The sequence below is a fragment of the Malaya genurostris genome, chromosome 3, assembly GCF_030247185.1.
Source record: "Malaya genurostris strain Urasoe2022 chromosome 3, Malgen_1.1, whole genome shotgun sequence".
In the NCBI taxonomy this organism is placed as follows: Eukaryota; Metazoa; Arthropoda; class Insecta; order Diptera; family Culicidae; genus Malaya; species Malaya genurostris.
In genome coordinates this window covers 240,852,104-240,875,144 of record NC_080572.1, presented here as the reverse complement: position 1 = coordinate 240,875,144, position 23,041 = coordinate 240,852,104, and the positions used below count along the sequence as shown (strand labels likewise).

The window sequence follows — 23,041 nt, the reverse complement described above, 5'->3', positions numbered from 1 at the left end:
ATACTGGTATTTGCGAACCGAATAACTAATGAATTTTCTTCAAATGGAATGATGGTAAATTTCCCCACATGGAAGGCAATCGGCATCATCATCATCATGAGAGAAATATCGCAGCTAATTTTTGAGATAAATTTACTGGTTCTAAAAAGAGCCAATTCATTATACCACTTCAATGTTCCACAATATTGATGGAATCTTCCATAAATGTGCATTCCAAGCATGTAGAAATTCTGGAATCTGGAACGGACTTCTGAACCAGAACCTGAATGCTAGAACTGAGTTCAGAACATGGATTTCAAGCTTCGCAACTGTGATTTTGGATATGAATTATGAACCTGCAAACAGGAATTCAATTCTGGACTTGAAATCAGAACCTAGATTCTGAGTTCTAGACATGAATTTCAAACCTGGATTCTGGAACTGACTTCTGATTCTGGATTTTGGACAGGACTTCTGGATCTGGATTTTGGATCTGAATTATGAATTCGACACCTGATCCGGAGACTGATCCTAATAAAGGAAATTAGAACCAAGAATTGAATTGTGGACTGAATTCTAGAAATAAAATCAGAATCTGAATTCTGAACTTAGATATTGGAACTGAGTTCTGAGCCTGGATTCCGAAAATCAGTTAAGTGCCTGGATTCAGCATCGGAATTCTGAATCTGGATTTTGGAACTGAAATCTGAATCTGGGACCTGAATCAGGATTCTGACACTGAATTCGAGTCCTTAATTCCGACTCTAGATTCTGGATTTTAACCTGGATTGCGGAACTGAGTTTTGAGCATGTATTCTGTATGGGGATTCTGAATCTGTATTCTGGAACTGAATCCAAGTCTGGATTCTGGAATTTATTTCTGAGCCTAGATTCTAGAACTGCGTTCTGATCCTGGATTCAAAAACTGATTTCTGGATCGGGATTCCGAACCAAAATTCTGGATCTGAATTCAAAACCTGAATTTAGGAATTTAATTCTGGACTGAATTCTGAAACTGAGTTCTAGAAATAATATGAGAATCTGAGTTTTTTATATTGGAACTACCGAGATTCTGAAGTTGGAGTTTGGATGTGAATTTTGAATCTGGATTCTGTACCGGGATTCTAGAAATGAATTCTGAACCTGGATTAAGGATTTTGTTTTGTGACCTGAATTTTGGAAATGAATTCTAGAAATGAAATTGGAACCTGGATTCGTATCTCGAATTCCAAAACTGGAATATTAAATGTAATTGTTAACTTGGGTTATAGAACTGAGTTCTGAGTTTAGATTCATTTCTGTGATCCTGGAACTGAATTCTGAACCTGGATTTTTTAACTAAATTCTGAATCTGGGACCTGAATCTTGAAATTCATCTAATCAAAATTAGGATTCTGAAACTGAATTCGAGTCCTTAATTCCGCCTCTGAATTCTAGAATTGAATTTTAAACTTGGATTCCGGAACTGAGTTCTGAGCCTGGATTCTACAAATGAAATTTGATCCAGAACTCTATATCGGGATTCTGAATCGTTATTCTGGAACTGAATCCAAGTGTCGATTCTGAACTTTATTTCTGAACCTAGATTCTAGAATTGAGTTCTGTTCCTGGATTCAAAAACTGATTTCTGGACCGGGATTTTGAACCAAGATTCTGGATCTAAATTCCAAACCTGAATTCTGGAATTGAATGCTGAAACTAAATGCTAGTAATGAAATCAGAATCTGAATTTTGAGGTTGGAACTACCGGGATTTTGGACCTGAATTTTGAATCTGGATTCTGGAACTGAACTCTGAACCTGAATTAAGGATTTTATTTTGGGACCTGTGTTCTGGTAGTGAATTCTATAAATCAAATCGGAACCTGGATTCGTATCTCAAATTCCGAAATTGGATTCTGGAATCGAAGTCTGAATCTGGGACCTGAATCCTAAAAGTGAATTTCAGACATGAAATCAGAATCAGGATTCTGAAACTGAATTCGAGTCCTAAATTCCGAATCTGGATTCTGGAATTGAATTTTAAACTTGGATACCGAGGCTGAACAGTGAGTCTGGATTCTGTATCGGGATTCTCAATCTGTATTCCGGAACTGAATTCGAATCTAGACTCTGGAATTTATTTCTGAAACTATATTCGAGAGCTGATCCGGGAATCAAAAACTGATTCTTGGACCGGGCTTTTGAACCGGGATTCCGAACCGAGATTCTGGCTCTAAACTCAAAACCTGAATTCTGCAATCGAATTCATGAGTTGAATTCTGGACTGAATTTTGAAACTGAATTCTAGAAATAGTATCAGAATCTAAGTTTTGATATTGAAACTACCGAGATTGTGAACTTGGATTTAGGACCTGAATTTTGAACCTGGATTCTGTACTGGGATTCTGGAACTGAATTCTGAAACTGAACTTAGGACCTTTGGGACCTGAATTCTGGAAGTGAATTCTAGAAATGAAATCAGAACCTAGATTCTGAAACTGAATTCAAATCTCAAATTCCGAAACTGGATTCTTACATGGAATTTGGGTTCTGAGACTCTGGAACAGAATTCTGAATCTGGGTTCAGGAATTCTGGAATTGATTTCTGAGCCTGGATGCAGGAATTGAATATAGGATATGAATTCGGAAAGTAAATTCTAGAATTGAAATCAGAACCAGCATTCTGGAACGAACGTCCTGGATTCTGAACCTGGATAATGGAATGAATTTCAAATCTGGATTGCGCTTCTTAGATTTGAACCTGAATTCTGTACCTCAATTCTGAATCAGGATTCAGGGGTTGAATGTTGGACCTAGATTCTGTTTCTGTGTTGTGATCCTGGAACTGAGTTTTGAGCTTAGATTTTAGACTTGAATTTTGGAACTGAATTCTGAACCTGGATTCAGGAATTGAATTTAGGACATGAGTTCTAGAATTGAAATCAAATGCTGTATTATGTAACTGAATCCGAGTCCATAATTTCGAACCTGAATTCTTTAATTGAATTTATTCGAAGAATAACCCCTAAACAACTGAGTTCTGAGTCTGGATTCAGGAAATGAGTTTTGAGCCTGGATTCTGATTCGGGATTCTGAATTTGGATCCTGGAACTGAGTTCTGAACCTGGACTCTGAAATTTTTCGGGGTCTGAATTCTGAAACTGAATTCTAAAAATATAATATGAACCTGGATTCTGGACCTGAATTTCAAACCTGGAACTGCTTTGAGAGTCTGGATTCTGGATCTGAGTTTTGAACTTAGATTTTTAAGCGGGATTCCTAACTAGAATTCAGGAACTGACTTCTGAAACTGGATTCAGAAATTGAATTCAGGGCCTGAATTTCAAAACTGAATTCTAGAAATGAAATCTGAGTCTGAATTCTGAAGTTGATTTTTGGACCTGGGTTCTGCAACTCCAATTTTAAACCACGATTCTAAGCTTGGATTCTGCAACTGAATTCTGATTCTGGAATTAAGCTCTGAACCAAAACTCTGGAACGGGATTCTGAAAATGGATCAAGAACCTGGATCCTGGAGCTGAATTTTGTATTTAAAAGCTGAACCTCTATCCTGGAGCTGAATTCTGAAGCTGGATTTTGTAACTGCTTTGTGAGTCTGGATTTTGAAACAGAGTTTTGAAACAGAATTCTGTGAATGAGTACAGAACCTGGATTCTGGAGCTGGATTTTGGATTTGAATTCTGAGCCTGAATTCTGGAACTAATTTCTGAGCCTTCTGAGATTCTGAATCTGAGTACGGAGATTTGAATTCTGAATTTGATTCCTTAAACTGGATTTCAGAAATGAGAGCCTTGATTTTAGATCTGCTCGATCCGTTGACAGACTAAATTACTGTGTTAATTTTTGTTTCGAATAATCAATGAGCAACTGTTTTGTGCTTCGCATTTGGATCTATGTGAAATATGTTACCGAAAATAATTCTTTGAAAGTTTTGGAAGCCATTCTATGGAGCATTTCGTATTTTGCAGACATTTACAAATTTACTTGATACAAAAAAGATTCTCGTAGTAACTCACCTCGCCCATGTGCCGCATGTGGTGCAGGTCGTCCAGCGGTTCCGCCTTGATGTCGTCCTCCTGCATCAGCAGCATGTCCTTGTCGTCGATCGGATCGTTGGTGGCCACACCGAGTTTCTTCAGGCGCATCTTTTCGGCCCACTCGGCAATACCGTGCTTCGGTCGGTTCAGGTTCCGATGTTGGTAGAATATCAGCGTCATCCGGGTCGGGTTCAAGCGGTTCGGTTTCTTCAGAGCCGTCGTCGAGTGCATCTCCAGCTTGGCGCACTCGATCACCACACTACCGTGCGGCAGGGCGATAGCCACCCCACCCATCTGTGGATCTTCGAAGCAGTCAACGTTTTCGTTGGTTTCGGTCACTTCACCGAGAGTCTCCTTCGGCGGTGGTGGAGGAGCCGGAGGAGGTGGAGCCTGTTGCATGACCGGTGGTAGGTCCTGCTGTTTCGGTCCAAGATGCGGCTGATGGGGGACGTGTAACTGCGAAGGTGTCGTTGGCGGGATATGCGTTTGATGGTGCGGATGTGGAGGATACAGATTCCAGTTTGAGGGAGGCGGAGGAGCGGGAATGACTGCAGTTGGCGGTGGTGGTGGTGCCGGTCCAGTTCCGGGCAGCTGCGTCTGTGTGGCCGAGTACATGTTGTGATATGTGGGATGGTAGCTCTGTGGTGGGTAGCCGTAGTTATAGTTCTGGTACGGGTCGTACGGTGTGTATGGCGGATGATAACCGTAGCTCATTGGCGTATTTGGATGGTAGCCATAACCGGGATTGTAATCTGGCGGTTTTGGTTTCACGAAACCTTGCTCCGGCTGCTGAAGCGTATGGTACGTGTTTTGGTTTTGCTGTTGATTCAGTTTGGTGGTGCTGTAGTCGTCCATGTGGATCGGAGTTGGAGCTTTCGTCGGATCCGGAATGCTCGGACTGAACGCTGAGTTGCTACTGTTGCTACCGGGTCGAGTTGTAGTGTCCGGAATTTCTTCATTTCGTCCCAGCATCTTGTTCGGATCGGTCCGGTTTCCGTAGTAATCCGTCGGCCAGTTATTGTAGTACTGACGATTGTCAATATACTGCCCGGTGTTATAGTCGTAGCTATACGGGGAATCCAGAACGGTACTAGAGATCTGGTTCGATTGCAGCTGAGCATCTGTGAAGTTATCGATCATAGACGCCATATCGACGAGTGTACTGTTCGTATTACCCGCATTGTTCGGCGAGTTGATCGTGTTTGGGGCCGTGAATGCACTGGTTGAACCGTTGTTTCCAGCCGGGGCCAGTTGGTTGTTGCCCAACTTATCGATGTTTTCCACGTTGGTACCATTTCCGCTTGAGCCGCCCGATTTCGTACTATTATTACCCGGAGTGTGTGCCCTGGGTGACCCGGAACCGGATGAACTTTGACTATTTTGGCTACTGTTGTTGGAGTTCGCGTTCGCGTTACCGTTATTATTAGCCACACTGGAGGAACCTTTCTTGCTTTTCGATTTACTCTCCTTCTTCGTTGGTGGAGGCGGAGGTGGTGGCGTTTCCGGTATGGACTCTTCATTGTTGGAATTTTCACCATCCTTCGCTTTCTCATCCTTACCGTTGCCACGCTTCTTTCCATGGCGTCGACACGGTTGAAGCGGAGTAGATCTGACTCGTACTTCGGTTGGAAACCTGCGGAATGAAACATTCTATTAGGATTCTCTTCGTTTTGCGCAGCACATTCCGTGACAACTGGCGACAATAGGATCTGAACAATTGCCACGGTAGTTCATCGATTGATTACAAAACTTTCTAAAAAAGAAACCAATGCTTTACACTCACTTCTCCAGCGCTTGCACGGAACCGATCTCGGCCTTTTTCTTCTGGGCTTCCTCACTGTCGAACTCGTCCGTAGTGTCCATCGTGTACAACGGAAGAATGTGCAACTGTTCGTCATCTGCTTTCACACCAGGCGGCAATGGTTTCAGCAGGGTAACCTGTACCGTACAACCATCCTGCATATTGTGCAGATCGCGGTGCGTATGGGCGCAGAAGTCCAGACAGCAGGTGACCCCTGTTGAACGAAACACAAGAACGTGATGAAGTTATAACCGTGATGGGTACAATCAATTATCTATCAATTACCTGAAAAGGGTTTCCCGGGTTTTAGACCGAGCCGACAGTCGGGAGCTTCCCTCTCGTATTGCACCTGATTCTGGAACGCCTGTGGAGCCACGGTCACGTACAGGGGGCTCAACATAGTCGCCAAAATATTCATACGTTCCTCGATCTCCGCTTCTTCGTTCTTCACGGACAAACGGAACTTGCGCACGGTTTTGGACCGGGCGTACTTGCAACCGTTGTAGTACATGGACCAGCTACACCCGAAACTGTAGGACACACCGCAGATTTCCGGATCAAGACCTGTTCGTAGAAAGACAAGTATGATAAAGTGATCTAGACTGTGATCCTTCCGGTTTCATCCTACCCTGACAGGCGCAGGTGCGATTCTCGTTCGTCGCACAGCGACGCACCGTTGGAAGACCGTATTTGTTCAGTTTAACCGCCAGCATTCGGTAGACGCTGTCGGCTTCCTGCGTAGGAATACCATCCCAGACTACGATACATATCACAATGAAGGACGCCTTGCATCTGTGTGTCGGAAAGTAAACAAGCGAAAACAAGTCGGTTAGTAAAGTGTCTCCTGCCTCCGAAATGGCAAACGATCCGTAAAAGGCAAGATCCGACCATAAACTCACCGATGCCCTTGTCTTCGTTTGACGATGAAGAGTAGCTTCTCCTCGGGATCAACTCGCCGGATAACCCATTTGGCAATCGGGCAGCCCTGGCTCGACTTGCCCTCTTTACCGGTGTACACCACCTTCTCTATCCGCAGTTGTTTTCCGCTGAGGCCTACCCGATTCTCCGTCTCTCGACGAAGTTCTTCCAGTGATGGTGCACAGCCTGTAATGAAACAAAAGCAAAAAAAGTTTGGTTTTACTCAACCGTACAAATACGCGCTGTTGCGTTGAATAACTCACCCAAATGAGTGTAGTAACTGCCCGGTTCGGACGGCGGTTTGGTATCGGATGATGCAAAACAATCGCAGTCCGGGGCTTCCGGCTTGTGAGCTTTCTCCAGTTTTTCGTCTTCGGCTTGCTTGGCAGCGGCGGCTTCCTGTTCCTTCTTCGTACCTTTGGATTCCTTCTTCTTGCTAGATTTACTGCTGCCGGCTTCGGGTTTCGTGTCTCCGTCGGCGGTTGGGTCTTGTTTGTTGGCTTTGTCACTCTTGTCGGATTTTTTGGATTTACTCTTTGACGGTGGAGCCGCCTGTGTTGCCGGTGCTGCCGTAGCAGCAGAAGGCGGCGGTTCCGGCTCGGAAGTATTCTCCGGAACTGCTGCCGACGTTGCCGATTCACCCAGCGATGATCCACTGTTGCCGCTGGTATTGAGATAGGAGTTATCTTCGGTCTCCAACTTGATAGGAATATCCGGTTGTGGTATGCTGCTATTTTTCGGTATCGGATAAGTATGAGCCGGAATTTGCTGTTCGAAGTTCGTTTGATGAGCTATCGGGGTCGTGATTGCCGGTAGCGGTGTGCTAATGTCCGGAGTTGGAGGAAGCGTGCTGCCAGTTGCGGTGCTGTTGAAGTTCTGGTTGTGGTAATTCGGGTAGTTTTGATAACTCGGATAGCTACCGTACGGTGAATAGTAGCTATTGTACTCGGTTTTCGTGGAACCGGATAGACCAGAATTGCTGTGCTGCGAAGGTTGATTCTGCGGCGGTTGACTAGTGTCATTATAGTCTCCGTAGCGGATAAAGTTCTGGTAATTTTTCTCGTAACCATCGAACTTCGGCGGTTGACCCTCGTCTAGGAGGCCCGGTTCTTTCTTCACGCTCATCAGATTGTAGTTGGAGGAGCTGCCGCTACTGCCGGCGCTCTGCGGATGATGGAAAGCACCGCTGCCGTGCATGTGCGATGACTGCTGATGCGGAAGGTGTGGATTGAAGCCACTGTTCAGGTTGTCATGTCGGAAACGGTTCAACGGACTCTTGTCGTCCAGTTTGCTGTCCACCAGGTGGCTTGGGTAACCACCGAGTCCCAGCGATGCAGGGTTATTACTACTACTGTTGCTATGATTGGATGCTGGATATGTTTGATTAAGATTCGGATACGGCGACGACGAAGATGACGACGAGTGATGCTCGCTCATAAAACTACTACTTGAATAGCTATTAAGATTATTGGAAGATTTGTTAGAGTCTATCTGTTGATTCATATCGAGATGATGATTGTTTTTCGATTTGCTATGCTTATCGCTATTCTTATGGCTACCGCTTTTAGACTTGGAGGAGGACGATGACGAAGACGACGATTTGGAGGAATTCAGTTTGTGTTTGACGTCATGTCCGCTGCCGCCGCCGACGCCGCCGCCACCACCGGAATCGTGATGTAGACTACCACCTCCTGGATCGGTATTATTCTTGTCGATTAGTTGCTGCTTCTGCTCAAAACCCTGATGCTTACTACCGTGATGAAGATCGCCCATTAGTGTATGATGATTCTCGTGCTCTGCTCTGTTCTCCATTGCTCCCAAACCGGGCGATTTACTACTTTGCTTCCAATTAGGATCAACAATATTACTGATACTGTTGATCAGACCGCCACCATCTCCGATAGTACCATCGTTGGAAGTACTGTTACTGCCACTGCCTGTTCCACCACCCATCATTGCTGAGTTTGGTATTGGTGACTGGCCGGACGGGGCATTACTGCCTCCCGTGGCCAGCGTTGTAGGCGTTAGACTGTCTCGGAGATGGTGGCTATACGATAAAAAATGACCGGTCTGTTGTTGAGCCGGTCCCTGTCCAAGCCCCGGGCTTTGGACGCCTAGATGAGTCATGTGCTGACCGGTTGGCTGCAGCCCACCGATCACATCCTTGGGATCGTTCTTGTTCATGATCATCGTTTTTATTCGTGAATTCAAGTTGACTCGATCCGATTGGTTAAACAGATCGGCCGATTGCTGTTGCTGTTGATTCCAGCCACCCCAGTCACCCTGAGATTGTTGTTGCTGCTGCTGCTGTTGATTACCGTTCAAATGATTCGGGGATTGGTGATTGTCTGGTGTTTGCATGGGTGACGGGGTATGCATGCCACTGTGGGATTGCTGTGCGTAGACGTTGTTGTTGTTAGCACTGTTAGCCCCATTGTTGTGGTTCGGTGACTGTTGCAAACTATTGTTTCCACTGCCGCTGTAGGGATTGGGGGATTGCTGGGCGTACAGTTGCTGGTTGGAGTTCGGACGAGGAGGTTGCTGTTGAGTTTGTCGGTTCGGTGACTGAGGAACCTGTGCCGGTGGATGCATCGAAGAGGCACCACTGGCTCCGGTACTGGTGGACGTTCCGTTGACATTGGTTACATTAGTCGTTGCCGAACTGGCCTGGGTTGTGGTTTGACCGCCATATTCTTGTTGGCCTGAATATCCATTACAATTGAGTGAGCGCGGCGGTACGCTGTTCACCCGTGGATATCCAGGCATGTCGTTTCCCGACGTTTGCTTGTTTAGCTGCAAGTTAAACTGATCGTGTGGATTGTGGGATACTACGGTCGGTCCGGTCGAAACTTGACCCGCGTAGGTAACGGTCGGTGCAAAGGACACACTCTGCAGCGATACTTGATTGATGGGAGTGATCTGATTGGTTTGGAATTCATAGCGCTGTACGGTTGGTGGTGCGGCGTACGTCCGACCGTAATTCGGATCGAACCCGATGCCGGCCGTTTGGACATAACCGTTCGGTTGGTACGCGGCGTAACCCTAAAATTTACAGAGACAAGGTTTCAGGTGAGACAGGTTTCCGAGGCGCGTTTTGTTTTTTTTTTTGTTGTTGCGATTTTCGGGAGTGATTTTGAAGGGATGATTTCTGTCCTTGCGTCCGAAATTATAAGATATAAAGGTGAATGAGTTAACGAAAGCGAGGTGAGTGTGTGTGTGCGGGCATGCTTGGAAGCGTGGTGGAGGTTAGTAGTACGGGTTAGTGATCGAGATCACCCGCTCGTAATCGAGTTGGTCATGATGTAGCGGTTGTTGATAGTGTACAACGGGGTGGTATTCGTAATGTACCTGTGGCTGGAATTCGAGCGAGTTTAGTGGCGTAATGGCGGGCGTGTTTTGCGGTATCTGCTGGATGAACTGATTCTGCCAACCCTGCGACGGATCGGCCTGCCAGGTTGGGTAGAACGCCATCGGTGCCTGTGGAAAGAAGAGGAAAAAAATTGATCAGTTTAATACGATGGTTGTTGACTGTTGTTGGAAGCGACAGAGAAAGTTGAAAAATTTGAAAAGATTGTTTTCTTGCACCACTTTTATTTTAATTATTTTCCATGTATCCTCTAAACATGACCGCTCGCTGAACTTAGTTCACGGTCAACTGATCAAAGCAGGCGAAACAACAGGCGGCGTCAGTATCGGCCTGTGCGTGGTGTCCATGGTAACGTTTGTTTCTACACAAACGAAAAATCTTCGCTAGCGGTAGTAAACAAATCCCGTTTTTAACCCCTAAACAAAGACTGGTGTAATTTAATAAGAGTCGGAAGATTTGGTCAGCCTGGGTCAGGTTAGAGTGTGGGGCGCTAGTTTCGCAGTGTAGTGTCAGTAAGCAAAACACACATTTTGTGTTGTAATATTACGAGGCATATCCGAAAATTAAGGGTCAGTTTTGTTATGTACAAACTGTAATCATATGTAAATCGTTTTAAAACTGATATGCGCGCATGGGTAGTGTACATTTGACCAAAATTGGAGTTTAGGCAGTCTAAAGAGCGACAAAAAGGTCAATTAACAATTTTATGTTTTCATTTTGTGGTCTTAATGTGGTTATTTTTTGAAATGTGGATGCAATGTCGAAACTGTTCGGTAGGTAGTTGAACGAATGGTAACAAAAGTCTTGATTTTTTTGGATCTTGGATGAGCATTGTCATGAAGAAGAATTACACAATTTCGTTGATTTTGGCTTATTGAGCGTTTCACAAATTATAAAATTCTTTTGCACACAAAAACTGTATTTCAACGCTGTGAAGTTCTAGCTAACGGGAGCAACGATTAGCGCGAACATTGTTTACTGTACGCACCGACAGGTAAATGACTAATGATTCAAAACAGCATCAGAAAAAGCTGCACGAGAAGTATACCTACAGATATCAGGTGTACAACTTTACTACCGCCGTTTTCCGATAGATGGCTGTACCGGCTGAGGCTGGTCAAAATACATAGATGATAATGCCTTTAAAGTGAGTGTGTACAGTACCTAACGAATTGTTATCGTCGTTTCAGTGACAGTTGTTCTTGTTTTCGTATTATTCACGCTCGAAAATGTCTGTTTATGTGCCCAATTCTCGTCATTTGCGGGAAGTTAACGTTTGAAAAATCGTGATTTCGATGTCGAAGACAAACATGGTGACGGAAAAGAAAAATCCTTCAAAGATGAACAACTAGAAGCATTGCCTGGAGAAGATTCGTGCCAAACCCAAGAAGAGCTTGCCGAATCGTTGGGAGTGAGTCTGCAAGCCATTTCAATACGTCTCAAGGTCCTGGACATGATTCAGAAAGAAGGAAACTGGGTGCCGTACGAGTTGAAACCGAGGGACATCGAGCGCCGTCTATTCGTATGTGAGCAACTGCTTTAATGACAAAATCGTTAGGGGTTTTTACATCGAATCGTAACCGGTGATGAAAAGTGGGTTCGATACGATAATCCTAAAGCCAGAAAATCATGGGGAAAGCCCGGACATGCTACTTCGTCGAAGGCAAAACCGAATATTCACGGCGCCAAGGTTATGGTTTGGTGGGATCAGCTCGGTGTGATTTACTACGAGCTCTTAAAACCGGGTGAAACCATTACAGGAGAGGGTTACCGAACGCAACTGATGCGCTTTAGTCGCGCGCTAAAAGATAAGCGGCCACAATATCAAGAGCGGCATGATATTGTGGCCGCTTTTCTTTTAGCGGCCTCACGTCACAAAAGTGGTCAAAAAGTACCTGGGAACGCTGAAATGGGAAGTCTTGCTCCACCCCCCGTATTCCCCAGATGTCGCTCCTTCTGACTTCCACCTATTCCGTTCGATGGCACACGGCCTGGCAGATCAACATTTTCAATCCATCGAAGAGTTGAAAAAATGGATAGCTTCATGGAGAGCGTCAAAAGAGAACTCTTTTTTTCGAGCCTGGATTCAAAAATTGCCGGGAAGATGGGAGAAAGTTGTCGCTAGCGATGGACAATACTTTGAATAATACATCTTTGAATAATACAATTGTAACTTTTTCGCAATAAAGCTTTTAATTTTGGAAAAAAAAAAAACGGCGGAAGCAAAGTTGTACACCTGATATGTAGAAGTTTAAATGTGTTACGATTTGTCGGTTTTGAACTACAATCGAATGCCCTTTACTTTTCGAATATATCTCGGTCACGGGTTGGCGGCTTAATGCCCAAGTCAGTTGTCGTATGTTCGAGCCCCGACCTGTGGTGTCAGTAGAATCGTGCTAGCCATGCAATGATTCTGTACACCACTAAGAAACGAACAGAAACAGGCCAACAAAAGTATTCTCAGAGCAAATTCAGCAGCTGCAAGATTCATATGGGTGGTCTATAATGTAAATGAAACTGAAACAAACGTATCCCCAACAATCCGTTTTAGTTTTATTTATTCGACCAGTTCTACTGTCAAATTTAAAACTGGTATACACTGCCGTTCTATTTTTTCTATATTTGAAACACAGATAAAACGTTGCATGGGCTGCCAGTTTATTTTGTTATAATTACTAGATTTAAATTTTAAAACTGACATAAATTATACCTCTAGAACTAGAACACTCCTGAATATGCCCTCAGCGAGCCGTTTCGGTTTTATTTATTCGAACAGTTATAATTGTCAAATTTGGAACAGGTATGCGTTGATGTTCTATTTTAAATTTAATATTTGAAACACGGACACAACGCTGCAGGGTTTACCAGTTCGATTGATTTCAATCTTTAGATTCAAATTTTACAATTCCTAAACAATAAAAAGTTTCACATCTATCCTGTTGCTTAAAATTACGCGTGGCAATTGTGGCAACTTGAAAGTGAAGATCAAGTTCCGAGTGAACTTTCTAGAGGCTTAAAAAAACGCGGAACATTGTACAACTTGCTAGCTCAAAAGATATTCTGAGTGAAATTTCACACTGCGTCAAAGTGTGTGAGGAACTTTTGGGAAACTTAAAAGTTCGGAAAAAATTCCGAGCGTTCAGCTACGTCGCGTTAGTGTGTTGATAATTACTTAAAAAACGGGCTGAATAGAATGCAATTCATTTTTGAGGTACATTCAATGAAGGGACAGTCTAAGTAATTTAATCAAAACATATTAGGCTTACATTTGTTTTGCAGGATATTTCCAGTGTCTGGAAATAACGATTGAACAGTTAAAAGCAATCATAAGCAGGAAAAAATTCAAATCATGAATTTTCAAAGAAGTCTACATTTGTCATAAAGGGTCCAAGTTTACGTTGTCTCAAAATTATTTTTAAAATGTTGGAAGTAGTTCCTGTTTTTCACTTTTTGTTTTCTATGACGTAAAACCATCATCAGCATAGTTTTACCCAACGAAAGACAGATTCGAAAAAGGCAAATGATTGAAACTGCGATAATGAAAATTACCCCCCATACAGCTCTTAGGCTGAACTCGAGCCTTTCTGGAACTTTCTGCATACCGTAAAATTGTTCATTGAAACTAAACTTAGAGGAAACACATTTTCTTGCCTATCGATCATCCGGTAAAGACATTTGAGTTTCAGTATCTTGAGTAACTGAGAAATCACGATCACATTCCAAAATAGTGAGATTATACCCAAGTAACCACGGCGCATTATAACTTTACATTAATTCAGCTTTAAAAATTCGCGTGAAATTTGATTAAATGCAACGGAGTTACACATGTTTTTTTTTACAATGCTATTATAAAGCTGAAAAGGGCGATTATTAGACTTTAGAAATTAATACTCTTACAGTTATTATTAAAGTTTCGTTGCTTCAAAATATAGCATTGAATGTCGATATAAAATGTAAATGTAAAATAATGCTCAGTTACGTTTTGAATGCAAATTTAATGCACATTGCTTTAAAGTATGTAGGATTAGTGTGATTATACATTAACAATGTAAAAATAGAGTTGTAAGAGTGCAGTGATATAATGCATATGGTTACTTGGGTAATTACTTGAAAACAAATGGCACAATTTTAGACTTTCCTTATGATACCAAACTTGATCGACGGGATTTTTTAACGATCCCTATCTGACATACAGAAAAAAAACCTTAGAAAATAATCCGTTAAAAACGAAGAGTATATTGTCCATCGAAGTAGATTTTTCTTTAGGTTTTTTTATGCTCTCTGTAATGGAATTGTTTAACTACTAACTATGTTTTTATTCACAGTGTAAAATATAACCAAACAACTTTCCTACAGATCGAATGATTTAGGCTGTGAACCATTTCGCGGTTAATTTTAACTGTTGGTTAAAATCTGACACTCGAGCGGTTAATTTGATGTTGTCAAAAATAACCCTGCTCGAGAGCATGGTTATTTTTGACAGATCGATGGTTATTTTCCGACACTGAAAAAAATCTTGCAATGAAAATTCTAATATTAATTCTTTAGTTGAAATTATTTCCAGTGGAAAATAAACCCATTCCAGTGGAAAATAAACATTCCGTCCGTCAAATTTTGAAATGGGCCGCAGTTTTAGTTAAATTTAACTACTCGACACAAAATAACCACACAAGTGTCAGATTTCAACCAAAAGTTAAAATTAACCGCAAAATGGTTTACAGCCTTAGAAAACTGAAGTCAAACTTAACTACTGGATAAAAATGTCCAATTTTACCTGAATGTTAAAATTATTCGCGAAATGATTTACAGTTTCAGTTACACTTTCAATTTGTCTTGTAACAGACCCTGTCAGCTTGGAGCGATCTCAATCTTCAGTTCAGCAACGCCATCGCACGGCATCACATTCAACATATCATGTCAATTGTATGAGTGCACAGTGCTGCTGTTTTGACGCGCACGAATTTGACTTTTCGCTCCCCTACTTCTATGTACGAGATTCGATGCGGACTCGCCTGAGGGCACCATGTATGCAAAAAAGGATGTTGCCAGTGATTTATTCGGGAAATGCGAGAGCTGGATATCTTGTTAATATGATGTCTTTGCTTGTAAAGAATCTGCACGGAAAAGCCCGAATTCGCAAATTACTAAACAATTAGTTCGTTTTCTGAATTTTATTGATTAGAATTCGATACAACATATCCATTGTTTTTTTTTTTTAATTCGTCATTGATTTGTCTTGTCTTGGCACAAATGGGTATTGGGTTTTCATACTGTTAGAGCAAATTCAGTGGCTGGAAGTTTTGTATGGGCGATCTATAATGGAACTAAAACTGAATTTGCTTTTTGCATAAAACACAAATGAACGGCTGAAAGCAAAAATCGGATAAGTGCAACTTAGTTTGGAAAACTATACTCAAAATGTGGCCTAGATTCGAGAAAGTGGAATAAAATGCAAAAAATCATACATCTAAACTTATAATCCTGATGAAGTAAAAATGCAACGCTAGATTGTAACTTCCGAGATGGAATTTATCAGCAAAACGATCACTTGCTAAAATGTCCACAGCAACAGTACTTTTTATTCCATGTTTAGCAAGTACCTGATGTCACCAAGTAAATAAAAGTATTATCATTTTACTTCTGCAGCTAAAGTGTACTGAATATGTTTATTTACATTGCCCTAAACTGTAAAAAAATGTGCTATTCACAGTATGAGCCTAAATTAGTTAGGTCATGTTCAGGAGCAGTGATGCCACTTTTCCCTGAGGTGAAATCCGTAGATTTGGTTTCAAGTGTACTCATATTAATATATTTGCATGACATTATTATTATTATTATTATTGTGTCGTTTACTTAACCCCGTGTGTAAAATTAATAGCTTGGGGCTCTAATCCATAAAGACAGGCTTCCAAAAATAAGTAATCGGTGGCGAATAGAGGTAAGATTACCTAAATAATTAGACAAACCAAAAAAACTATGCAGATGGTGGAACAATATATCACGTGTTTTTACGGATAATGTCCAGTTCGTCATTTGTCAACATCTACTTTGAAGAGAAATTTCAGAAATATTGAATTCAATTGAATGGAAGATAAAACGTTTCCTTTTCGATTATTGTTATAACTGAGTCACCCAGAATCTTTCTTCAAAGTGAATTTTGACTGATTGGCCATTTTTAGAAAAACGCGAGATTAAATCATTTCCCGGAGAAATAATGCAAAATCCGTAGATTTCAAGAGTTTCATCCGTAGATCCATGGAAAAGGCAGAAATCCGTAGATCTACGGATAAATCCGTAGAGTTGGCATCGCTGTTCAGGAGAGTTATAGTTCTAGATACATAATTTATGTCCGTTTTAGAATTTAAATCTGGAAGTTATAATGAAAATAACTGGCAGCCCCAACAGGGTTTTATCTGTTTCAAATATATAAAAATATAGAAAAAATAGAACGGCAGCGTATACCAGTTTTAAAATAGAAAAAATAGAACGGCAGCGTATACCAGTTTTAAATTCAAATATAGAAAAAATAGAACGCGCATACCAGTTTTAAATTTGACTGTTCGAATAAATAAAACTAAAACGGCTTGCTGGGGATACGTTTGTTCCAGTTTCAGTTCTCTGAGGATATGATTGTTTTAGTTTCAGTTCTATTATGGATCTCCCAACTGCTAAATTTGCTCTTATATTGCAGAAAAATCTAGTCAACACAACGAAAAACTACTATAACTCTTAATTTTCACCTAGTTTGGTATACATTCACTTATATGCAATGACAAGTACGTATGGCAAGTGGCATGAGTGACGTTTAAATTTTATTTAAACTTTTAAGCCAACTTTGTTTTTTTTTCAGAGGCTGTTTCGCAACCATGACATTGATGCCGCTTCTTTGACGCATATCAACGAGGGGCAACCAAATATTAGTGAACGTTAATTTTTATTCTATTTTTCTTATTAATTTAAGAACTAGTTGTTTTGATTTTTTTTTTGGAAAAGAAAAGACGAGTTCCGTTAATGTTGACGGGAAGCGATTGCACGCGTGTGCATTATTGCCCATTATGGCCATCCTTGGCCCACGCTTTACTATTGCCCGTTTGTCTTAGCTTCCCCTTTTTGTTCTAAAAAAAAACACTTAAAATCAGTTTCGCCATCGCCGCCGCGTTGCAAAAATTGAGCATCCTCCAACTGCGGGGTGTAGCAGGCCGGCTGTGCTGCGGTGATGGCGCGGCATAAATCACCTCACGTTAAACAGAAATAGTGCACAGCACAGTTGGCCGGAAATGCGAAAACTAATGTCAAAATAATGATCATAACAAAAAACAGATGTCACAGAGTGAATCCGCTGCTGGCAGCGAAAGATTTTGTATTTGGATTTGAAATATTCCTCTGACAAGCGAAAAAATAAACATTCGTTGCCGGCGGGGTGGTGCGGAATGAAAGTGTCCGTTTCCTCCCCTCTCCTCACACGGTCCATTGTACATGTGAGCGTATGTATGCATGTATGTATGTATGTTAGAAAATGTGCTGATGTCATGTAAAATTAAAAACGTTTGCATGTTCGTTCCCCCTTGCCAGACCATCAATCGGTAGAGGTGTAATATGGCGCATCCGGCATGCGGGGGCGAAATAACGAGGGGTGTGTGTTCGAGAAGGGAGAAAAAAGACGGAAAGAAACGGTGTGAGGTGAATGCGACAAAAAAAATAAATAAAAAAAGAAATTTAATATAGTGATTTCTATGCAAACGAGTCGCCACATGTAGATATGGATGGCTGCGTGTGCAAGTATCAAGAGCCAAACGTAGGTGTGTTTGTGTTTGCGAGAAATATCCGTGCTCCCCTCTATTTATTGTTATTTAAAATAATTTATTAGATAATTTGCATGGAAATTCTTTATACTGTTTCTTTTTTTGTTGGTCACGCACCGGCTGGAAAGTGAAATCTTGCAATGGTGTGTGAGTGCATGGTTCTGTTGCGAGAACCAAAACTGCGATTTACAGACATCAAGAATTTTCTTCACTCGCAACTAATTGGGACGGCGGTCGGGAATTAGAATACAAATAGATGCCAGTATGCCGTCTGATGTAACGTCAAACTAGGTAATTACATTTGTTTTGCACGAACCATACGGTTCGCATCACAACTGCAATGCCATAAAACATTAATTGATTCAATAATTTATTGTATGACAGTGTCAACTGCAGCAGGGCTGCCAACCGTCGCATATAAACTGACAGTCTGGAAGGTGGAACTGAGAAAAGCACAAGATTTACGCCATTATTCGGGTTTTACGACGGGTTTCTGCTTGGGAAGGAAGGTGAAATATTTCCTGCAAGTGCATTGTGTGCGGGTTGATTTATCGAAGGTTTCCTGTTTTCCCTTCTGTTCGCTTGTGTAGGTGTGTGTACGTACACACTGTGCACGGTAAACTTTTTGAGTGAAAAACTGAAGTTTCCTTTTAATGACATTAAAAACACGCATACTCACACACACACACGCTCACGGTTGTGCCATGCACACAGAGAGCGGTGGTAGTTCGCGAGATGCTATAGAAATTTTCGCAGACAATAGGGGTATAAATTACGTTTCAGCGACTTTGTTTAATTTATTACAATTGAATTTTCCCTTTTCGCTGCTGTTTTTCTCGCCACCAGAATTCTGTGGCGCGTATAATGGCCGGAGCAGCGTTTTCGGTGCAGCTACCGTCGTACATACTTCACCGGTGTGTGCTCGAACTCTCGACGGCAGTGTCGGTAATTTATTGATGGCAAGCGTGAATAACATCTCAAACTATTGTTTCCTTCAGAAGACATACCCGCCATACATTGTCCACTTGGTTTTTTCCCCCCCCCCCTGTCTTCTGTTACTGTTTGCCGCGTACGGTTTTCGGTCGGACTGTCCGGTGCAGCTTCGTTGTTGTATGTATGAAAATTCCTTCATGTTTGACGCAATAAACAAGAATCCAAGAACGCTGTGTTAAAATACAATTCTGCTGCGGCAGGGCCATCTAGATAGCGAATGCCACTTTCGCCGGTCCACTGCCGGTGGTGGCGCCAGCGTTCTTCTGCTGCTTTGTGAGCTGGCATTGGGAAATATTTCACGTTATTAAATATTTGCAAAATTAAATTGTTTGTGTAAAATTTATGGTCCCAAACCGAAAAATGGCCCAGCAACGCTATGGTCTATGAATTTCAGCTCAGGCGTTCAGTTGGCCTATGCTAAGGAAGAAAACTTTTCCACTATTTCCCATCGATTGTTCTCCGGGGTTTGTAATCTGCACGATGTCAAAGGAATCGGATTTTTTTTGTGCTTCCGGACGAAAGTTTGCTTTTCACTTTTGCCTTTCAACCTGGTTCGTGGTCCCGTTCCGTTCCGTTCTCCCCAGTTTGGAACCAAAGATTACCAAATTTCGGTGGCCTACGTGCAAACCATCATCTTTGATGGATTTTCCGGATGGGCTGCGCCAGTGGTTTTCTGTCGAAAATGAGTTTCGGCTATGATGATGATGATGATGTTGGCAGGGATTCGACATCATCTGGCTTACGTTTGGGGTTGGGGTAGGAAGTGGCAAAAGGGACACGACGGGTTTGTTTATTTATGAAATTGAAAGGATGAAACTCGGTCTCGGTCTGTCAGTGCAGGGCGCAGGGTTCTCGGTGTTCCCTCAAGTGTACGACGCGGTGAGCTTTCCGTTTTTTAATAAATATTAAGCAGAAAATGAAGGCAAAATATGATGAATATTGAACGAAAGTTTTTTCGCCGGTTTCATCGTTTTGGGACGAGATCCACAGATGCTGCTACTACTGTATGTGTGTGTGTGTTCCCCATTGCGTTTCCCCCCGCGCATAGTAACTATAGTGGCAGTTGTGGTACTCGTAGAGAGAGACAGAGACAGAGCGCACTTGAGCCACTCCATGTGCGAGACGCAGAAGATGGGTAAAAGTTTGTGTTATTAAATTTTTTCCCTGCTTACATAGGAAATTATATCCAAATATTTCACTTTAATCAACGGTATCGCAAAGCTTGTTGCAGCGCGAAACTCGGTGATCTTTTGCCTAGCTTGAACTATGGGGGGGTGAACCACAAACTGAACGAAAACAAACAACATTTTTAGTTGGTTTCTATCGCGCTTTTTGTGGTCTACGATGAGAGCTCAATTTTTCAGTTTGATTTTACTACATTTTGAACAATAACAGTCACAGGCAGTGATATTCCGCTTTAATTCAAAGAAAATATTTTGAAAGTTTTATATAGAGTCATTCGAAACTATGAAGGAAACTCACATAAGATTGCGTGGATAGTCAATCGCAGTAGACTGCGCTTCGGTTTCGCAACGCTGTTTTATTTTATATGTGCTGATCTATTTTATGTCGTTTTCGTTTTTAAATTGCACTACACTGGTGTAGCGAAAGCTGCACTGAAACCGTTCGTTTTTGCCAATTGCACTACACCAGTGCTACACTTTTTCTGCACCGATACCACTGGTGTAGCACTCATCAAAAGTTTGGTGTAGCTCTGTGCAATGGAATCGTCTATTGTAGCCAATGGTTACTGTTTATGTTTTCGTCATTTTTGTTCGTTTATTCATGCCTCAGTGTAGCACTGCACCGGTGTAGTGCAAATTAAAAACGAAAACGCCATTAGATCTACGACTAAAACATCTCAATCGCAACGCTGAGATCGAGTTCAATTTTTCCAGCACACATTTGAAACAGATTTAAAACTACTCGAGTTACAAATTATTGAAAAATTGAAACACGAGTAGTGAACACCATTTTAAATTTCATACCTCGAGCGTCAAAGCGTTGAATTTTATTTCAGAAATCAGAAATTGTCAATATGAGCTGTTAATGTTTGGCATTGAATAAGTCAGTTTCATTTCAAAGCACTCTAGCTCATTATCGTCCATAAATTCTTCTAGAAGTTCGTGGCAAAAATTCATATCGTTTTCGAAATCATTCATTTTGTTTGTTTGGTTCTAATTGAAAACATCACAGCAGTGAGTTGACACAACACCAATACATTTACAGGAAAATATAGAGAAGATTTTAAATCTTCACGTTGAGATAAGAGAGCTGCCCGTCATTTTAGGCGTGGACCACCTCGCGAATTTTAACGAAATAAAGTAATATCAAGTGGTATAATAATTGAAAAACAGCGAGCGTAAGAAAAACTTCGAGATAAACTTCAAACGTTTGACAAAGTATTGAATATTTTATTCTTAGACTGACAGTATAAAAATAAATCATACAGAAGAAATTTTTACTAAAGGTCTGAAATTAGAATTTTTTCGCAAGATTTTTCTTTCAATCTGGAAAAATAACTATCGAGTTGTCAAAAAAATCACGCTTTCGAGCTTTGGTCGACTGTCAAATTTTAACTAAAATTTAAAATAATTCGCGAGATGGTCCACAGCCTTAGAACAGATATCCATCACAGTCCTAATAGCCTAATGCCGTGTTCACTTGATAAACATGCAACTGATCCAGGACAATTTCTTAAAAAATACATATATATTCCATTTCAGTTGTCACCTATCATACTCAATGCATTCTGATTTGAACGGGAAACGGCTTATTTTCACACAAGTCGTTTTTTCGAACTCTGTATAATCGAAAGGGTTACTTAACCGAATAAATTCTTTTTCCAAATATATCATTTTGCTGAAATCGTCAAGTACAGGGTGCCTCACGAGAAATTTCGATGTTTGGTTTCAACAGGACGGCGCTACGTGCCACACAGCCAACGAAACAATCAATGTTCTGCGAACAATCTTTGAAAATAATCGAATAATCAACAGAAATGGTGATGTGAATTGACCTCCAAAATGCTGCGATTTGACGCCGTTGGATTATTTTCTTTGGTGAGCAGTTAGAGATAAATGTTACGCCAACCATCCAGAAACAATTGAAGATCTCAAGCACGAAATTCAAGTTGCTATTGATGACATAAGGCCAAAAACAGTTGAAAATGTACACAAAAGTTGGGTGGATCGGATTGGCTACTGCTAAGCCAGCCGTGGGGGTCATTTGAACGAAAATATTTCCCATAAAAGTTTCACGAGTCAACCTTTCAAATAAATGTATAATCATTGGAATCTATCAAACCCTGTTTTTATTATTGTATTTTCAAATTTAAAATTTTTCGTGGAACACCCTGTATTTATAGCACTAGTAAAGCTGATTGAATATCTGGGCGCACTGGTATTTTTTTTCTTTAGAGCCGGCGCTCCGCTCCAACGTTGCCAGGTATACCGATTTCTCGGTATTTGTACAGATTTTTGACCTCTACACCGTAATACAGATATGTACTCACAAAATATCGATAATTCACGAATGGTACAGATAAATATCGATTTTCGGTTTTAGCTTGTATGGACATGAGAAAAGGTTGTTGTGAGACCTTTTTTTTTTTTGCTCGCCAAAATGAGCTTTGGTGACATTTACCTGGTACTTATGCTACTGGATTCTGATACCGATATGGTACAGATAGATTTTTGCGCCCGAATAGAGATTTTTGGAAAAATGACCTGGCGCTGCTCCGCTCGTAATTAATTATGACAGTAGACATTAGCCTGGTTGGATTCCGGCAGTTATCAAAATGGCACAATCAAAATCGTGGCATTGTCTTGCTGGACGAGTCTTTAAAATTCGTTATTTCTACATGTGTTTTATCTGGAATCATTTGATTTCCGCCATGGATGTTTCATCAATCGTTCCATGTGTGAAAAATTCTTAAAACCAGGTGAGTTTCGCTATGTTTTTTTTAGGTTTAGCCGTCATATCAACCCCTTCCAACAGATTAGTTGTTGAACGAGTCTGTTTGCTGTAATAATTTTCTACAAACAATCGAGTTAAGAGATGAAGCCATAAATACACTGGAAATGATACGAAACGATACGGATGAGTCGATTTTTTTTCAAAGTTTTTGATCTGAGATTACA

The 23,041-nt window shown here is 41.4% G+C and overlaps 1 protein-coding gene across 3 annotated transcripts in view; it reads right to left on the bottom strand.

Moving 5' to 3' along the window:
• Positions 1 to 23,041, bottom strand: part of LOC131436880 (methylcytosine dioxygenase TET) — a 406,314-nt gene that overhangs the window by 5,654 nt on the left and 377,619 nt on the right. For all 3 annotated transcript variants that reach the window (XM_058605845.1, XM_058605847.1, XM_058605846.1), the window contains 7 exons: positions 10,086 to 10,214; positions 7,001 to 9,779; positions 6,719 to 6,923; positions 6,448 to 6,611; positions 6,105 to 6,383; positions 5,802 to 6,033; positions 3,998 to 5,651 (listed from right to left, as the gene is read on the bottom strand). In XM_058605845.1, coding sequence (XP_058461828.1) covers positions 3,998 to 5,651; positions 5,802 to 6,033; positions 6,105 to 6,383; positions 6,448 to 6,611; positions 6,719 to 6,923; positions 7,001 to 9,779; positions 10,086 to 10,214 — 5,442 coding nt within the window. The remainder of the gene's footprint in view (positions 1 to 3,997; positions 5,652 to 5,801; positions 6,034 to 6,104; positions 6,384 to 6,447; positions 6,612 to 6,718; positions 6,924 to 7,000; positions 9,780 to 10,085; positions 10,215 to 23,041) is intronic.